The 20918-nt window shown below is 42.2% G+C and overlaps 1 protein-coding gene across 1 annotated transcript in view; it reads left to right on the plus strand.

Annotated features, from left to right (window-relative positions):
• Positions 1–20918, plus strand: part of csmd3b (CUB and Sushi multiple domains 3b) — a 379947-nt gene that overhangs the window by 321577 nt on the left and 37452 nt on the right. Inside the window, exons 39-50 of the mRNA XM_069681472.1 lie at positions 203–307; positions 383–501; positions 1892–1961; positions 2509–2625; positions 2853–3062; positions 4645–4833; positions 6073–6250; positions 11707–11852; positions 17092–17172; positions 18611–18724; positions 18843–19031; positions 19215–19361. Coding sequence (XP_069537573.1) covers positions 203–307; positions 383–501; positions 1892–1961; positions 2509–2625; positions 2853–3062; positions 4645–4833; positions 6073–6250; positions 11707–11852; positions 17092–17172; positions 18611–18724; positions 18843–19031; positions 19215–19361 — 1665 coding nt within the window. The remainder of the gene's footprint in view (positions 1–202; positions 308–382; positions 502–1891; positions 1962–2508; positions 2626–2852; positions 3063–4644; positions 4834–6072; positions 6251–11706; positions 11853–17091; positions 17173–18610; positions 18725–18842; positions 19032–19214; positions 19362–20918) is intronic.

Below are 20918 nucleotides of genomic sequence, written 5' to 3' on the forward strand. Positions count from 1 at the left end.
AATAAAACAGATGTCTCATATAAAAGTAATCCCCCCTTTTTCTTCCTTTGAGAAACACATCACAAAGCAGTGAAATTATGGGTTTGGGAGGCCTTTGTTGTTCCCTTTGCTGTCAGATTAATAAGATCATTTGCTTTCAAGGCTCAGTTGAAAGATTTGATTTTGCTCTTCTGTTGCTCTCTTCCTCTCTCCTTGACTTCAGGCACCACCATCCCTCCTCTGCTGAATAGTACATCTAACAACCTGTATCTCAGCTTCAGCTCTGATATCAGCGTCTCAGCTGCTGGTTTTCACCTGGAGTATACAGGTAACTCTTTTTTTTCTTGTTTACACTTTAACCCGCTTCATATACAAAATATCGACTGAACGCTTTTCTTTTCAGCTATCGGTCTGGAGTCGTGTCCCGAGCCTCAGACTCCGAGCTACGGAGTGAGACAAGGAGACAGATTCATGGTCGGGGACGTGGTGCAGTTTTCTTGTGAACAAGGATACTCTCTTCAGGTAAATAAACAACATGCATGTGTGTATACAGTCTGTCTTTTTGCTCCTACTAACTACTGTGGAACTGACACGGTTGGGAGGGTTACTTTAAGAATATATTCCAATGCAGTTACTAATTACCTGTTAAAAAATGTCATCAGTAACCTAATGTAAGTATCACAACTTTAAAGTAACTAATTGCTTTCAGTTACCTTTGGATTACTTCAATACTAAATGTAGAAAAAAAGACAAGAGAAAAGAAATTTCAATACTTTTGTAATGTGCAAATGCCCATTTAAATTAATAGAGGTAATTATGCTCATTTAAATGTAGTGGTAGAAGACGAATTCTGTGCAGCTGACGTTAGCGGTTGGTCTTACCTGTAAATGTTTCTATAAATTAGATGTTGAGTCGTTGGATGATGACAGCATCATAACTTGCGCTGTACTGCGATGTTACTCCTATTTTCTCCTTTGAAGACAAAATAAAGCCATGGCAGCCATAGACTGTTGATGGTAACTTTGAGGAGAGGTGTTGTGAAACCTGTGTGTCGAAACATGTGCGCGCAAGTGCATGGCATTATCAGAGACAGTCAGACGGACAGTTTAGAAATGAGATGCCGGATGTTACAGCGCATCTTAGCTGGTATTATATCATCTTCATTAGGGCCCGAGCACCGATGGGTGTGAGAGCCTTTTGTCTTTGGATGGAATTATTCTTCTTTTTCGTTATTTTCGGCCGTACATGTTCTTATATGACCCAAACGTTCCATGATTAAATAAAGATTTTGATTGAATTTTAAAATGTATTTTAAAATTGTAATCGTGCTAGTAATCTCCATTTTAAATTAATGTATCTGTAATCTAATGACCTCTTGTTTGGAATGGAATACAGTTGCCCTTTTTTTGCATCCTTATTACGTAATGACGTTACTTGTATTCCCCAAGCCTTGGGACTGACAGAACATGTAGGAAACTCATTTCAGGTACAGAGAACAAACTAATTCAGTGCTGGTTGACTTTTTTAACTTCTAGATGTGAATGTGAAATTCTTAAAGGGTATTCATCTTTTCCAATGTGCTACCATTCACTCTTTTTATTCCCTGGCTGCACAAATGAAAAACGTGTTTAATATGTGAATCAGAAGGAACCCCCGCTTTCGGGTGGTTTTCCCAGCTTTTATGTAAACATACAACTCTGTGGTTTACACAACTCGTGAATTATGTATGTCTCTGCTGCGGTCTGCCCAATTTCTGTGCAGTATACAGCGCTCATGTAGGTTTGATTTCTAATGCTGAATAGACAGATCTACATTACTACACCTTTACTGTATTTATGCAGATGACTTGTTGTTATCTGCAAAGCCTGAATATTATAAATAAACAATAAAAACGTTGTTTTTCCATTTCTAGGGCAATGCCCACATCACCTGCATGCCTGGGCCTGTGAGAAGATGGAACTACCCTGTACCACTATGTCTTGGTAGGTGATTATACGCACACACACACACACACACACACACACACTCACAGCATCCAGTCTAGATGCTCTGAATTACATGCAAAACTTCAGCGCTGCAGATATGATGCAACCCGTCTGCACTGCCTACCCTGACTCTCTGGAAAATAAGCCGTTTGATCAATTTACTTCTCTGTGATGAGCTGATTATTTAGTATGCTGTGCAGAATATGATTAAGCTTTTACACTGATGCAAAGCTCAGTCAGACTCTGTCATAAACATGCAGCCTCTGCCAAATCATCAGCAGGCACTGAGGCAAACGGAAAGGGAAACAAGCCCTGGACACACATCTACATGCACAATGGTAATTTATTCAAGAAGGGCATTTATTAAAGATTCAGAATATTAATGTTTTATTCAAAGTGATGCATAATGTCAGGGTGGAGATACTCAAGTGTCCAGCCAGTAGCGGCGTCTTATAATAGAAGAGTTGCTGCTTTCAGCACTTAACCGACGTTTCCCTTTTGGCTCTCTTTCTGTCTTATGTGTGTAATCTTTGTGTGTCTCCAGCCCAGTGTGGTGGGTCCATGACAGATGTAAGTGGAGTGATTCTCAGTCCTGGTTACCCCGGCAACTACCCCAGTGGATTAGACTGCACATGGACAGTCAACTTACCTGTCGGCTTCGGTAAGACACACAGTCAACTTTGAAGTTGCTGAAAAAAAGCAGTGTGTGGTTCTCTCTATATTTCCCTTTGCATGTGTTTGCTCTGTCTGTTTCGGTTTCCTCCTTCATGTATCTCACTCGCTCTCTCAATCAGTGATGGGTACCTTTATTTGCATTGTTCTCGAGTGGCTGCGTCTGGCTTTTATTACTGGCCTCCCTGTATAAATCAGCGATGTATTTTTTCTCAGGTATCCATCTCCAGTTTCTGAACTTCTCCACCGAAGCGATCCACGATTACTTAGAGATCCGCAGTGGAACTCTGGAGATGGGTTCAGTGATTGACCGGTTCAGCGGTCCGGTCATTCCGAAGCCTCTGTTCAGCACCACCCACCAGACCAGCTTCTTCTTCCACAGCGACTATTCACAAAACAAACCAGGCTTCCACATCACGTATCAAGGTAAATGTTGTTTCTAAAAGTTCCTTAAGTGTTAATATCGTTAGAATTATGACGATAGGAAGATGTTTTGTTTTCATTAACGAGATGAGACGGCACTAAAATGTTCAAAATCCATGATATATTCCCCCGCTGTGCGTCCCATCTGTCTGTCAAAATACAAGCAAGGCATTCCTGTAACTGGTTGAATTGGTTGAGGGGCATGTGCAGATCCCCCTGACTCCGACCCAGCCGTACAGGTGATGATGTCCCGAAGCGACAGTTTGACAACAACACACGCAAAACGAACATGTATCACGAAGATGGTTATGAACCCAGGCTTTCTGTTTCAGGCTCTGTGCGCGCTCACAGAAAAAGAGCCGTTTTTTTACGCATCATTTGACGATTCTTCCGCACAGAAAAAGGAGCGATCAGCTGCTGTCTGCTTCAGACAGACTGTTTAAATGAGAAGCCATGATGAATACATAAAAGTTATGACAGTAAAAGCCAACACTGCTGCTGTAAATAAGGCAAGAAAGGAATTTGCAGAAATGTAACTGCACAGTTTCGTTCTGTGGCTTTACATGCGTAACGTTATGTTCCAGAAGTTTCCATATACATATAACCTCAGCTGAGGATCTATATTACCCCATCGTAATCGGCTAATTCATCAGCTAATCGGCTAATTGATTTAGTTTAAAAAGAGAAAACGTTTTGACTAAGGGTAAAAATGACTAATATGTAAACATTTTTATCTTCAGACTAAATCTAAAATAGCTGCTACATGAACACTGGTTCCTTTCCAACACCGTGTTCACTGGGGTTATTTGCTGAGCGCAGACAACAAGAGCAGACCCCTGACTGTGCTTTTTTCTGAAAACAGCAACTGTTGCCAGTTTGGAAACTTGGTTAGTAGATTTAAACAACCGTCTGGGTCTGACTTTATGTCTCAGGAGCGTCTGACAACAAAATGATCAACATTCAGACGACGAGAAAATACGTGTCTTGAAGCGCACGCCGTTACTCATTTTTGAATACATTTCCCTTTCAAGAAATGGGATGAGCTTTATATGTATTCTAGCTGGCAGTAAAAGGGTTTGAGTCGTTCCATATTTATTATGAGAAACGTACACTCATTTCAGCTAATTCCATTAATGTGCAAATTACAGTGGCTGATGAATAACAGCGTTTTAAAACAGGACTATTAATGCGACTCATTTCTCAGCCACGTCTTTCCTCATTCATGCGAACCTTTGACTCTTGTAACTTTGGCTGTGAAAGTCACTGTGACTAAAACGTCTAAGTGGCAGACAATCATATCACATTTTTGCAACAACAAAAGAACAAGTATAAGCCTCTTTGGTGCATGATGCCATTGTCTCAAAAGTTTGTAATCTGTATAATTATCTAGAAGTCTGCAGCTGTTAGTGTTTTGTTTCTCACCAGCATTTCATATTAATTAAACTGAAATTGTGTCTTCAACATGCCAGACTAGTTCTTTCTATCAATGACAAAAAAAGCACATATCATACTCTTGGTTTAGTCCATTTCCAAACTCCTGTATTGTTATTTTCCCGAACTAATCTGGATAATCGTCTCTCTCTAGCCTACCAGCTCCAGAGTTGCCCAGACCCTCGGCCTTTTCGAAACGGCATCGTGATTGGCACGGACTTCAGCGTCGGGATGACGGTGTCGTTTGAATGTCTGCCTGGATATTCTCTGATCGGAGACGCCTCGCTCACATGTTTACATGGAATCAGCAGGAACTGGAACCACCCACTGCCAAGATGCGAAGGTAATACAGATGGCCATCCCTGCACCTATTCCTATGTCAGTATGACTGTATCTATTTGTGTGTGTCGTCTATACCTAGACATGAAATTGCCTGTTGCTTTATTGTGAAGGGAATAGAAACTGTTTGTCCCTTTATTGCTCACTTTCTGAGACAAACATCACTCATGTTTATATGTGTTGTGCAACATGGGACTTTCATGTGCCAAAGACTAATTAAAACATAGATGTGTCCTTGTAGGGCTACACGGTGGTGCAGTGGTTAGCGCTAGAACGTTCCTGGTTCCAATCCCGGTGTGGAGTTTGCATGTTCTCCCTGTGCATGCGTGGGTTCCCTCCTGGAACTCCAGCTTCTTCCCACAGTCCAAAGACATGCTCGTTAGGTTCATTGGTGACTTGCCCGTATGTATCTATGTGTCAGCCCTGTGATTGACTTCCAATCAGTCCAGGATGTACCTTGCCTCTCGCCCAATGACAGCTGGGATAGGCTCCAGCCCCAACGCGACCCTGAAGAGGATAAGCGGTTTAGATTATGTATGGATGCATCCTTGTAAACTATTCCTACCATGTGAGGAGTGTTTAGACACCATGTATTCCCCTGGCTACACCCACACTAGTGACTGCTTTTTTATAGCATCTCAACATTACTGTTGTGAATGTTGACGATGTTATATAACTGATTACATTCTTTGTTCCTCTCTGTCATCACTACTTTCTAAAAGCAAGCACAGTATTTTCCTGATATTTCTTCCACAGTATAACCAGTTGATATAAATTGTTGCATTCAGCACAGTGGAAAAAAAACATATAGAGCAATTACAAGCAAATGCAACTGGTGACTGAACACAAAAATGAAAAACACTCTCCTGTAAATTAAACAAATGGGAGCCCCATAATTAAAAAGGAAAGGAGGAGTATAAAATAACACTGGAGGAATAGAAGAGAGACGTCAGGCAGGTTGTTATTGTGCATTTCCAGCCGTGAAATTATCATCATTAAACGATATTATTCCAACTTTATGACAAGTAGCTGCACAGTAATCTAATTATTCTTTTTTTTCTTATTCCGTAGCCTCCACTCCCCAGCACAAACAGTCATTCAAGGATCCTTAAATTTGGAAATAAATGTCAATACCCGGCAATGAGCTGCAGCATCAGGGCTTTGAACTGCAACACTGACACTCTGGAGCGAACTAAAATAAAACTGTTAGGACCATTTATTCTGTTATTATTCCATCTCACAGCTCTCTGCGGTGGCAACATCACATCTCTAAATGGAACCATTTACTCTCCTGGGCACCCTGAGGAGTACCCCAACTTCCAGGACTGTGTGTGGAGTGTTCGAGTTCCTCCTGGACACGGGATTTACATCAACTTCACTGTCCTGAGCACTGAGCCCATATATGACTACATCACCGTCTGGTAGGTGTTTTTTTTTAGCTCTTTATTCTCTTATTTTACACATCTTTACACTCCTTAACTGACACTATATATCCTCATGACTTTTTACGAGTGTTTCCTGCTTCATTAGGATTTATTTCACTCATAAATGTTCTTTTTTTTTTTTGACTGATTTTAGTAGTATCACATATTCGGAGAACTTCTGCCACACATACACACACTTTCCCCCTCAAACAGGATGTCATGCTCTTTAACATTTTTTCAGAGCCGGCCACTAATTGGCTAAATTCCTGCAAGGGTTACTATGACTACAGACGTCTCTCCTTGAATATAAAGTTGCTCTGACATAATTTCCTTCTTGTCATGTTTTAGCCGTCTCTCCTTACCCAGAAGTCCCTCTCTCTCTCTCTCTCATTGCCTCTGTTCTTCTCACTATCACCAAGTCCCAGTCTGCCTCTGTGTTATATATATAATCCATCTTTCTGGCCCTGCCTGCCTCGCCTTGACTTCTCTCCTCAGCATTCTTCTTCAGCAGAGCAGCCATTGGCAGCAGCAGACGTTTTGTCAATGCAGGTGTTCAAATGGCGCTTAGACACCATGTTACATATTTCTCTGCAGGAACAAGGTGGCAGCAGAACTATAAACAGACTGTATACTTTTTCTCTGCGGATGACATGTTGCTACCCCTTCTCCATAGCTAAAGCCTGTTTTCTATAAATAGGTGGCAGGGTGTAGCATCAACAGTTTACAAAGAATCGCCTGGCACACAGACATGGAGAGAATGGGTTAGGCAGGGAGAAGACACAACAGTGTGGTAAGACATGGCGGCCTGCAGATACATCCCCCCTGCAAATTATGAAACCAACACAGAAGGACCAAATGTCCGTTTTAGCCCGTCTTGATGTTTTCAAGGTTTGGCTGTTTCCAATTCCCTTAGGAAACTGTTATAACAAAAAACCATGCTATCTATGAGGAAAGTCTGGCTACCTTTAACCCACAGTTAATAGGATGATAAACAAGCGTCTAATACCGACAATATCAGATAATTACTTTGATAGTCGCCTTTCTGGATAGAAAAACAGGTGCACAAAGAAAAGAACAGTACCCTTGTACTCTATCAAAATGAAGATCCCATCATGTGACCTCAGGTCTGTTACAATGACGTCTACCTCTATTTCCCGAACTCCATTTAAGTCGCGCTTCCCTATGGGAAACTTTAGGGGCTCAAATTTAGATGCGAATATAAAGGTTCACTGTCAAATGTACCGGCTAATGTCTAAGACTTATTTCTGGAGTTGTGAGTCATTGGCAGCCAGTCTGAATGTTTTATGTTTCACTATAACTTCACAAAAATGATGAGGAAAGCTTTATTATTATATGACATTGTTTTAGGTGAAACAATCTACTGTCTCTTTAACCAGCTTACAATATTTGGAAAGATAATTTGAACCATTAATCTCACTTATTTTTGCGATTAGGGCCTGTGTCCATTAACAGCACTTTTTGCGCTGGCAATGCCAGTTTTTTTATTTCTATACAAAATCAATGCAGTTCAGCGTTTTCAGCACTCAGTCCTCAGTGCAAAAAAACCCTCTGCATCAGCTCTTTTTCTGGAATACCGCCGCGCTTGTCAATGTCACTTCTCCCTCACCGACCAAATCAAAATCAAGTAGGGGCGGGACTTCTGATATCAATTTTGTCAACAACAACAGCGGAGGAGAAGTGTGTGTTTTGTTTTTTCATGGGTACAATTTCCAGGTCTATAGCTGCTGCCAGGGCAACGCCAGGGCACGATTCCTTTCTATCGCTTTTACGTTTTCTTTGTACACTTTCCTTGAATTAAAGCAAATATTAAGCATACAGAGCAATTTAAAACAGACTTACCGAGGGGCGGATCCAGACTGGGGTGGCCCAACTGGGGCACTGACTTATGCAGGGGTGGCATGAAGTATGTGTCACACACACACGCAAATGAATAACATTTAATTAACCTTTCCTTCTAAGCTTAATTCTTTAAGGACTCAAACAGAAGATGTGTGGTCTACACAAAGAGAAAGCGACTAGCAGCCTGTTGCAATACAGCCCAACAAGTTAATTTTAACACAAGTCCCGCCTCTGACAAGGCAAATAGCCAATCCTAGTTAAGGATTTTGGGGTGGCACTTGGGGTGGCCAATCAGATTTCAAGGGGGGCGCAGGCCACCCCTGACCACCCCTCTAGATCCGCCCCTGGACTTAACCGACATTACCGAGGGAAGCGGAAGTTCCGCCACACAACTTCCGTAACCTAGCAACAGTAAGCGCTGGTGAGAAGCGCTCTGAATTTGAGGTCCAGATACATTTTCAACCAAATAACTATTCCCCTCATCAGAATGCTGTTAAACAGTGTAAAATTAAGTCATAAAAATGTGAAAACCTGTTGAGTAACGACACCATCTTGAAGTGCTTGTTTTTAATTGCTCATTACATCTTTTAACTTAGTGCAAATGCCACAAAGAGCAACAGCTTGTGTGTATGCATGAACTCTGGATTGTTAGCGTAAAGGTGTCTTTAGTGCATAGATGTAACTCACAACTGCACAATGCAACCCGCCTTCCCCAAACCAAACAGCACAACACTGTTGAGCCGTGTGCCGTCCACCCTCTGCCGTTTTGTGAATTCCACAAATTGGCCGCCCAGCATGTCCCTGACCCTGCCATCAGTCGGAAAAATGAACAAAAAATGCTGAACTCACAAAGCAAAGACAGCAACCCCACGCAGACACACTATAAAACTCACACACAATCTGAGTCACACAGCTGCAAAGTTAGTTTCCTGTAGAGAGCACAGTGTCAGTGGCAGAGGTGTGATTTTCACAGCGGTCTCCTCAGTCCGCATCCAGCCAACCTGACAGTCAGTTAGTCCACTAATTGGTCTCATACCGAGAGGCTTAGTGCAGGATTTCAGCGTAAGAATTATCATATATGTCACAGATGTTACCTTGTGTTGTGCTAACCCGTAAATGCTGCGGAGGCATGTGGTGCGGAGGTGGCACCAGCCTCCGTATCGGCTCTGTTCTGCTCTGCTCGTTTAGCCTCTTTCTTTCTCTCTCCAGATTACTGTGTGTCTGAGGACTACTATCATTAGGACTATCTGATTTATTGGACCTAATGGAATATAATGTGCAAGAATAAGTTGTACTTACATTATTAGAGTTATTATAGGTAATATAAGTCATTTTTTACCATTATTATTGGCACTGCTACTATAGGTTTCTACTATTTGTTGTTATTTTTGTTGCTGTCTGCGCATCTTCCTGTCTGTTTGACTCTAACCATCTCTATCTTGCTTACATATATTTGCCACTACTCATACATATATCGATCAGCCATAACATTATGACAACCTGGCTAATGTTGTGTAGGTCCCCCTTTTGCCGCCGAAACACTTGTCAAGGCATGGACTCCTCTAGACCTCTGAAAGTGTGCTGAGGTATCTGGCACCAAGACGTTAGCACCTGTCCTTTAAGTCCAACTCCATGGATCGGACTTGTTTGTCCAGCACATCCCACAGATGCTCGATTGGATTGAGATCTGGGAAGGCCAAGTCGACACCTTGAACTCATCATGTTCCTCAAAATATTCCTGAACCATTTCTGCCGTTTGACAGGAGGCACTGTCGTGCTGAAAGAGGCCACTGCCATTAGGGAATATTGTTTCCATGAAGGGGTGTACTTTGTCAGCAAAAATGTTTAGGTAGGTGGTACGTGTCAAAGTAACATCAGCATGAATGGCAGGACCCAAGGTTTCCCAGCACAACATTGCCCAAAGCATCACACTGCCTCCGCCAGCTTGCCTTCGTCCCATAGTGCATCCTGGTGCCACTTCTTCCCCAAGTAAGCGATGCACACGCACCCGGCCATCCACATGATGTAAAAGAAAACGTGATTCATCAGACCAGGCCTCCTTCTTCCATTGCTCCGTGGTCCAGTTCTGATGCTCACGTGCCCATTGTAGGCGATCTCAGCGGTGGACAGTGTCAGCATGGGCACCTTGACTGGTCTACGGCTACGCAGCCCCATACATAACAAACTGCAATGCACTGTGTGTTCTGACACCTTTCTATCAGAACCAGCTTTAACTTTTTAAGCTGTATAAGCTACAGTAGCTCTTATGTTTCTGCCTTTGCTCCCCACGTGCATCTATGAGCCTTGGACGCCCATGACCCTGTCGCTGGTTCACTGGTTTTCCTTCCTTGGATCACTTTTGGTGACCACTGCAGACCGGGAACACCCCACAAGAGCTGCAGTTTAGGAGATGCTCTCATTCAGTCATCCAGCCATCACAATTTGTCGCTGTGTCAAAGTCGCTCACATCCTCACACTTGCCCATTTTTCCTGCTTCCCACACATCAACTAAGAGGACAAAATGTTCACTTCACCTGTCAGGGGTCAGAATATTATTGGCGATCTGTGTATATCTGCAACAAAACAAAGTTCTTCCTTGCTTTTTATTATCTTATCTTGTATGCTAAGCCCTCTGTTTGCTGCGTGTGTTGCCTCTATGTACTCATAAATGTCAGCGACTGTTAGCCTAAGCAGTAATCAGCAGTGGGAGTCAATGAATGAATCGACTCTGATGACTAAACCACTCGATGTGAATCAGAGACGAGGATGATTCCTTACACAACCTGACAGGTATAATTGGCCTCATCCAAAAACACTTAACAGCAGGAAATAATCATTTCATTTAACTTCATGATGATACTTTTTAATCACTGATAATGAGCTCGCTATTGGTCGGTTCCAGTCTGACAGCTGGTGGCTCTGGCATTAAAGATGAAATATGCTGGTGACATTGCGCAGAGGCGCTGACCTGCCAGATGACGGATAACTTCCTGTCTGCCTTCAGTGGAAATTGTTTAACTTTTCATGAATGCCAGGCTGCTATTAGTGGCAAAGCTTAAGCCAAGTCCACAACAGGATTCACATTTGTTATTCTTATGATCTGACGACAGTTCAATCAATATTTATGAACTTGAGCGTCCCAAAGCGAGACGAAGATAGCCAGGGCTTTAAACTGTGTTGTTATCAAGAGACAGAAAGGAAGCGACTTGGAGTTTGTGAAGGATCTAAATGAGCTTCGTGACATTCTACTTTGGATTGTTTGGAGAAGGAAGATGAGCCCGTAGCACAATCACTCCGCGCTTTGTCACACGATGTCCGACTCCATTCGCAGTCAATGGAGCAGCTCCTCGTTTTTTTCTCCCATCACTCCTCTTCTATCTTTGTTTCTAGCCTCGGAGAAACAATTTCCTGATCACGAGTAGCTATTTAACTGTCAGAGATGCCCGCAATAACTTATTCAAATGATGTTTTAGGTTGACTTTTCTCTCCTATTGTCCTATAAAAATAGATCAAGTGCATCCATTTATGGGTCTTCAGTCTCTAAGTGCCCCCGTTTTAACTCCAGCTTTCTTTATGTGTCTGTTTCTCTATAGGGATGGTCCGGACCAATCATCTCCTCAGATCGGCCAGTTTAGCGGGAACACGGCGTTGGAGTCCGTGTACTCGACCTCCAACATCATCCTCATCAAATTCCACTCTGACTTCTCTGGAGCCGGCTTCTTCGTCTTAAGCTACCACGGTAAGACGGCAGCAGCATTATTAGTTGCACAGAGCCTGTGATCATATAAAAACATCTTCATTAACCGTTGGCTCTGCAGATGCCTTGTTGTCCTGAAGCGGTAAAGCTATAATGTTATCATTAGTTGTAGCTGCTGCGAAGGCATCGGTCTGTTTGTTGAGTTAGACCCTTTTCAACTTCATCCTCATTACGTCCCACTCAGAGCTGCTGCCTCTGACTCACAAGGTTTGGACTTCCACCGGGACTTTGTCACAGCCTTCAACAGTAATGACAGATTAGTCACAGTGGTGCTATTGATAGTTTTCATATTACCAATTGAGTTGGTATTGTCTGCCAAAAGGTCCTCCAGCTGGAGTTGGAGTTATTGAACACTAAAGTTTGGTCAACAGTTAATAGATCCTTTCTGTCTTTGATTGTTCTTCGGGGCTTTTGAATGCCACTCCTTCTGCTTTGTTAACAAGTTACTATAAATGAAAATAGACCGCCTTCGAAATGAGTCATTCAATACTTGCGCAAACGCTTAGATGTATGACTCACTTTGTGTGGCATTGAAGCCCTATTGTCAGGTCTGACTTAGTTAGTCATATAAATAAGTAGACCACTTATGGGGAATTCACTAAAGGATTGCGCGACTTAAGCACACGCAGAGGGTTGGATGCACCCCAAAGTGCCCTGCAGAGCAAACAGCGTCTCTTTGCTCTGGTGCTGTTTGCGCGTATTTAAATTAGACATCATGCAAACATTTGGGGCAAATTGTCCCCCTTTTTTTGACCCCAACGCCTGAGAGCGCAGCACTGCGCAGCAGAGAGTGGAGGTGCAGACAGCTTCTCTCCACAATCAAGACACACAACAAGAGCAAACTGCACAAATCTGTGAAACTTTATGGGTCTGTTTGTGCTTGAATATCATCAGTGCAATTTGCTTTGTGACAGACCTTGAGACGGAGCAGATAGCGGGTGCATATGATGCACAATTTATGGTGCTATCCATTATTAGCAAATTCCCCCTTAGTTTTTGTCGAAATTTGTGAATTACCTAGTGCAGTGATGCTTCGTATCGGTGATCAATGTAAGGTAAGCTAATGGCTAATGTCAAGAAAACATATAACCTGCGCTATATGCTACACAAATGTTATTATAGGTGGAAGGAAAGTGCAAAGTTGGTGTTTCTCAACCACTTAGCAGTTAAGACGCACAGTAAGTGAGAGGTCCTACTTTCTTGAATCCAGCACCTTCTCCAGTCGTCTGCAGTGTGTTGTAGCTTTGCTGTTCTTGGAAGCAAAGCAGCATTTCACAGAGATGCGTTTGTGAGAAAAAGAAAGCAGCTTTCGCTGAAAACTTCATTAATCTTTCAACTAAACCTCAGCATGAAAATGAACCTGGTCCTGTCAACTTTGTTTATCCCCACTTTTAAATTGCTTTGTTCTCCAGAATTGAGATCAGAATGAGAGAATTCTTCAACAGCTTTATTTCCCAACCAGACAACACAAACACAACAAAATCTAAGGAAAAACTAACCTCTTGGCTTTTCCAAGTACTTTCAAATAATACTCAATTAGTTTCCTTCAACACAGAAAATCTTTCTTATGTGACCACTTTACACCCAAACCGTCACCTTCCCTCCACACTGTTGTGGAGATTGTGTTTTATTGTTTCTGAGCTGCCTGTTCTCCATGTCTAAACTGTCTATGCCAACCAGTTTTTCATTTCAATCCTTTGCTGTGGTCCTTCACTGCACTTAGATTTCCCCTTTTCTTTTATTTTAAAACCACCACTTAAGATGAAAACCTCACGGATCTCTTTCTCGTTTCAACTGTCTGCCAGCAACCATCACTCTTTAGACACTTTGTTCTTTTGTGGCTCTTTCCATATACTGTCAGGTCAAAACATTTAACCCCAATCGTCATGCTTTTACATCCTTGATCATTTGTTGTGTCTTAGGGCGCGTTCACACCTAAAGTCCGTTTGTTTGATCTGAATCAAAGACAAAATTGTTGCAATGTTGCATTTTGTCTCGAGTGTGGTTTGTGTTCACACGGCAGCTTTTACCAGCGGACCAAAAGTTTTAATGCGCGAGGAAACTGCTCTCTGATTGGTCCTAATTTCCATGTGGGAAAACTCCCTGAAGTAAACTCAACTCAGCTTTATTTATAAAGCACTTTAAAACAACAGAGTTGGCCAAAGTGCTGTACACACAGATAAAAACACAAACAGTTAAAACAATAGAAGACAATAAAAGCCAGCATCTCAAACTGAGTTAAAAGCCAAAGAGAAAACTGTGTTTTAGGAGAGAGGATTTTAAACAGGAAGTGAGTCGACCTGCCTAATGTGCAAAGGCAACTCATTCCAGATTAAACAAAGAGAGAGAACACAAAGAGAGAGACTTTATTGTAGCCTGTTGTTGTCGGAGTTTTCTTTACTCTTAACCGACATTGTTCCTCAGTTCAATCACTTCCATTCTCCTTCAGTTTTTCACTGAACAGTTACCTCCTTATTCTTGTGTTCATTTGGAGGGTGGTTGGTCAGCCCTTATTTCTATTTCCTCGTCACTCCCCCACATTTGTCCTCTACTCATCTTGCTGCCTGGCTGCGTGGCTGTCTCTGCAAGTGTCAACATCCTTTCACAACCCACAATGCACAGTTTTTTGTTTTGCTTCCTATATTAGGTCCTACTTGAAGTTTAAATTCTCACCTGAATCGAACTGGACTTTGGTTCGTTTGGAAGCGGACTGAGTCCCGTCTTTTCTGGTGGACTGCGGTGCGGTGCTTTGGTCCGCACCAGAGTTCAAATGCGTCTTCTCACCTGTCCAAACTAACTTACTGCAAAAGTCCGGACCAAAGCTGTCAGGTGCGAATGCACCCTTATAGAAGAAAGTTTGAAGAAATAGTCCCTTTGTTTTTCTTTAAAAAAAACACCAGCATAAAGGTAGTGCAGTTACATGAAGAAGACGCACTCATGTTGTTTTTATGAGCATTATGTAATAGAGATAGACCGATATGGTTTTTTCAGGGCCGATACCGATTATTAGTAGTCAAGGAGGCCGATAACCAATATTTGAAGCCGATATTCATTTGCAGTAAAAGTGAAAATATTGGCGTCAAAATTTTGAATAATACAAACTCCAACACTTAACTTTGTTTAAATGCCTTTAAGCATATGCATCAGAGCCAAAATAACCCAGTTTTAAATTGATCTCTTATCGGCCGCCGGATTAAATAAAAAATTCTTTAAAAAAGGCCGGTGCTGATATGCGTCAAAATGCGGAATATCGGCACCGATAATCGGTCTATCCCTATTATGTAATCTAAGGTCTAACATTATGATACTGTAGTGAACCTTGTGCTTACTGTAGGTATGTCGCACAATGTCTATATGTCACCATCACCTGTTTTTTGCTCTTAAATACATTTATTTTGTAATGTCCAATAAATGTAATCCTGTAATGTTTTTATTTCTAAGAGAAAACGGTTTCCAGCTGAACTCTTGTCTCAAAGCCATCAGAACGCATCAAACCAAAGAGGCCTTTTATTTTGGCACTGCCATGTTTTTCTACAAGACAGGAAAGAGCTGCTGTTTATATTCCTCATCCTCATCAGCATTAAGTTCCTGCAAAGTCGCCGTTTTGGATGAAGTTTTAATTTGACAGAATGGCTTCTAATGAGTCTCAGTTTATGTACTCTTCTTACCCTCCAAAACACAGTTTGTCATTGCCTGTCTAAACCCCCCACCCACCTCTCTCTCTCTCACACACACACACACACACACACACACACAAGTATACACTTTTATATCCGCCCTCTCCCTCACGCAGCTTATATTTGCTTCTTCTTAAAAGTTTCTGTTCAGTGCTCTTTAGCGAAAACACGTCAAGTTGGGTTTTTTTTTTCGCCGCCTTCCCTTTTTTCAGGCAGATGTCACGCTGCTAATGAATTTCTGTTGGCAGGTTCTAACTGTCAGCTGTCACACTCACACAGGAACAGTACCATCTGATGGATTCAAGTTTGTTCTCGCTTTCTGCTTTTATTGAAGGGTATACAGCCGAGAGTGACAGGGGGAGCCGGATAAGAGGGAGAGGGGGTGACGTGCACGGCAGAGGTTGTTAGCATTATTTTGTCACTTTAGTTTTAATAGACGGTATATTAAGAGGACGACAGAGACAGGCACGAATGAGAGGTAGTTGGAAACCATATTTGAATGTGTGCAGGTGACTTGCGGGACAAAAAAGGGCTCTACATTTCCTCTCCTGTGACACAGCTGAAAACAGAATGTCACCGCTTGCATCCGAGGCAGCTGCTAAAGTGCGCTTTTATTTTGAAATGCCAAATAAAACCCCAAAGGAAGCATCAATCCGCAGTTCGGGGGGATGTCGATTTACGTCACTCCCCTCCCCATTTGTTTATCTCTAGGTCAAGAGTGCCAGTCGCTTCCATCCGGCGATGTGCACCACGCACAGTTGGATAATGTTGTCATGGACGTGAGACTAAGAAAGCAGATGTGACATGAATGCGAGAGCAGCAATAAAAAAGTGGTCTCGGAGCTTAGTGAGATCAATGACTGCTCGCACCGAACCTCTCCTCTCGCGCGCAGACACAGCTGCTGCATCTGCACACACACACACACACACACACACACGCAGACCACAGGGCTTTGATATGCATGAGAGCAGCAGATACTATTGGCAGGTCTCATTTTCATAGTCAATTTCATCCTGACTTACAGCCCTCAGCTCTGCCTCCCTCGCTCTCCCTTATTCCTCCTCATCTCTGTCCGTCTGTATTCTCCCTCTCTCTCTCCCTCTCCCTCTCCCTCTCGCTCGCTCTCTCGCTCTCTGTTAGTGAGTGATCTATGGTCATGCAGTAATATCGATTACAGCCTTCAGCTCAGTAGCTCTGAAGTCAGTTCCTTTTTATGATTCAAGGCAGTGCTGTATCTGTGTAACTGCGCTCTGCTGACCTGACCATCTGAACTTGAAAAAAGTGAAGTTAAACTGAAACAAGCAAGACTAAATAAAATCAGATTGTGTCACCGTTTGTAAACATTTTTTACAGAAACTCGTCAGGCATTTGTTCAAGTGGACGCTCACACATTCATGAAGTTGTAACGAGGATTTATGTTTGAGCGTTCTCGCCGAAAATTGGGCGTATTGTCCACACGACGACCACATTTCCTTTCGCACATCCTCGTATAATGGCCCTCTCTTTGTCCTCTCTCCTCTCCTCCGCTGTGTCTGTTCTCCTAGCCTACCAATTAAGGGTTTGCCAGCCGCCGCCAGAAGTGCCCAACGCTGACATGCTGATGGAGGACGGCGAGTTGGAGATAGGTGAGTTGTCTGTCTGCCTGCAGTGCACCTAGATGTGGCGAACTTGTAACTTTCCAGTTCCTAAAGTACTTTTAATTGTCTCATTTTATTTACACAGTGATGCTGGTCTGAATTCAGACGCTTGTGTTTTAGGTTTTACATTTTATGTTTGTATGGCATCGGTATATATATTGCACAGTTAATGGTGGTGGAAGAAGTATTTATCATAACTTGAATAAAAGTAGCAGCAAAGCAAGGCTTAAATAATTGATTGCACGTAAAAGGCCAGCATTAAAATGCTTCTCTTAAAATACTAAAGAATTGTTGTCCATAATAATATCCATAGACCATATATTTTTTAGATTATAACTACGTGTGGTTTAACTGTTGGAGTTCAATCAGGAGAGACAAGTAAATGAAGTAAAGATTTATTTTACAATCATGATGTGGGAATGAATCATGGTCAGAAGTCCCCCCCATGGAGTCCAGACACAGGTGGTGGAGGTGTCGGCTGATGAGGTGATGAAGCTGATGATGGAGACTGGGAGGTGATGGGGAGGTGGAGGGTCACGCATTAGGACGGCATGAATGAACAGGAGGCAGAGAGAAGCAGAAGAACCTTTAATGATCGTTATATAATTTGTAAAGTAAGTAGTTAGTAAAATAGCTGAGAATAAATGTAGTTAAGTACAATATTATCCTCTGAGATGTGTTGGAGTGAAAGTAAAGAGTATTGTGAAAAGGGAAAACTCAAGTTGTATGCCTCAAGTATACTTGAATTTGTGCTATAGTGTAGTACATGAGTAAAAAAAAAAAAATATATATATATATATATATATATATCGATATACATTCCATCCTGTAAAGTCAAAGGCAATAAAAGTATAGCTATCATTTCACAACTGACTGTATGTTACGTCCTCACTAACAAAAGAGAGAAATAAACCTCAGGCTCAAAGTGAGGACAGCAACATATCAAAAGAAGGAGGCAAGATAATAGGCTTTATTTACCAACAAAGTGTTCAAAATATCAGGAACTAACTCAGAGAAAGCAAGAGGGAAGATGCTGGGCCAGCCACGCAATGGATCGTCACTCCCAGCACCTCCCCCTAAAATATCTATAAACTAGAAACCTAACCTGTAACAAAAGACAAATAACTGAAAGGCCGAGATCTCCGGCCCAAATTAAAACAATAAAACCCAGCAAACTAACACATGCTGGGGAAAAACTTGTTAAGGGAAAAAGAAAGAAGGATTAACGAGGAAAACCAAAAGCTCCTCACCGCGTGTTTGCTCTCCTCCTTCTCCCTGAGCGCTCATTGCACTCAGGGGCACAGCAGGCAGAAGGAGGAGCGAGACCAGAGTGACAGGGAGAGAGGACAGGCCAAATACACACAACGCCACACATAACAATGTGTACTACAGGAGCAATCATGTTTCCTTATGCCTGTGCTTCTAGGTGACATCATCAGGTACAGATGCCATCCTGGATTCTCATTGGTTGGCAGTGAGATTCTAACATGTCGCCTGGGAGAAAGACTACAGATGGATGCGCAACCTCCAACATGCCAAGGTGTGTATGTCACTACAGAAGTGCTTTTAAAGAACATCCAAATCCAAATGTTGCTGCCCGCTAACAAAAGGGTAGTCACTCATCTAACAATTTCCCTTCCTTTACTTTCCATCCACAGTCCAATGCCCTGCGCATGATGTGCGATACGACTCGTCGGGTGTCATCCTGAGCCCCGGCTGGCCCGAAAGCTACCCAAACCTCCAGATGTGTTCATGGAGCATAACTGTAGAGAAAGGATACAACGTCACCATCACCTTTGAAAGTTTCCACACTGAGAGGGAGTTTGACGTGCTGGAGATTTTTGATGGTAAAGAGCACTCTCAGAAGGACACGGTAGACTTGAAAGGGGTCTAACCTCGAGCACCATGGACAAACTGGATCGTCCAAATACAAAGTATTTTGCTAAAACAGAAAAAAAAAAATCACAGTTTACTTCTAATATCTCTTTTTTTCCCATCTTTCCCTCCCTCCTTGTCTTGACCCCTGTCAGGTCCGACACCCAACAGTCCCACTCTGGCAACGTTGAGCGGTGACCTGCCAGCACCCTTCAACCTCACAACCTCGGGTCATCAGTTCCTGGTCCGCTGGTCTTCAGACCATGGCACAAACAAGAAAGGCTTTAAGATTCGCTATGTTGGTGAGTACCAAAGTATGTATCCCAACTTTATTTTACTACTACTTTATATTATCATAATGCATGGAAATAAAGACAGAGGTAGACGGAGACAGACAGAAGGACAGAGGGACACTCTCTTTGTTCAATCTTTAATACTGATTATATATAAATAAAAAAGATATTATTGATATTTTTTTAACATATATTTAAAAAGTTTGGCCTCGCATTTCACCCCACTTCTGCCTGTCTCTTTAAAAAGTTTACTAAAGTGCATTATGGGTTTGTTCTTAACTTCTATCACATCAAGGAAAGCTCCGCGAGCACAGATGCTGTCTTACAGCAGTCTCCACATTCAGACCGTCTTACACCCGGGCCTGCTAAGTATAATTTTTTGACTGCTGGGCATTAAGCACCTTGACTTGGGTAATGAGGCTTGAGCGCTTCATTCAAGGGCATTTTGTGACAGCTAAGGGGGAGGAGACAGTGTTACCTGTTTAATTTGCTTGTTCATTCCACACCGACTATTCAGGAGGCTGCTTCTTTAACCTTTAAAACACCGCTGCTCTGTATGATGAATTATACGTTGAATAATAACAGGAAAAAGCCTCCCAGGACCCTGACACTCAGTAACCTTCTCTGTAAGCTGTGATTAATGTGAACATTTGCAAGGATTGTTAAACATATGTTGTAAGGCGACTAATATCAGGGTTCAACTTCATTAAGGTTTTTTTTTTTCTCACTTGCTTAGTCAGGTCAGGATAAGGCGACGTCATCCTGAAACCAATTTCAGACACATAAGAGCAAACTTCACATTCCCATACGTACATTTTTTAAAGACAAAATCATTGTCATTATAAGAAGATATGATTATATTTATGTGTGATTGAACTTTGCACTTAAAATACTATTAATCTTGCAAAATTACTTAAGGGGAAAGAGCCTGGAGATTGTCATCTGGCTGTTCTACCGGCCCTTCCCCTGGCCATCAACTCTAAACGTTCAGTAGCTCTGTGAGGGGAGCTTTAATTAGAAAACACAGGCAAACTGTGCAAAGCAACTGCTGGCATTGGTTCTGTGTTTTAAATGCAAGAAAAACACAGTAAAAGCAACAAAACTCCCTCACTTACCCTTAAGCTGAAAAACCCCCAGCACACAGAGGATACTGGGCCAGTGGCTGACCACGGGGAAATATAAAGCAGCCTTATCACTTATGCATAAGGCCAGTTAAGAACTTATTTTTGGGCCCTTGTCAAATTGAAGAGTTACAGACCAGGCAACTTGCCCAAGTCAACTTCCAACTGGACTCAGGCCTAGGTGCTCTTATGCCATGTCTGAGGAACATAATAAAAGTGCTACTTTTAAATTATCACATGAGATCCTGACATCATTTGCAAGAACTTATATCTACTTCCTCCTTCCTATAGCATGCCAATTATCTATAATTACCAGACAACCTTCAATAATTCTGACCTTGTTGCCAAGTTGTTGGCAGTTACAGCAGGATTTCCACAGCTGCCAGTATTGTTTGGAGTAAATCTATCACGATGTAAAAATATGATGTAATTGAATAGTGATATT

The sequence above is a fragment of the Semicossyphus pulcher genome, unplaced genomic scaffold (genome assembly GCF_022749685.1).
Source record: "Semicossyphus pulcher isolate SPU_LCO1_2020_fin unplaced genomic scaffold, fSemPul1.0.p SCAF_5, whole genome shotgun sequence".
Lineage (NCBI taxonomy): Eukaryota > Metazoa > Chordata > Actinopteri > Labriformes > Labridae > Semicossyphus > Semicossyphus pulcher.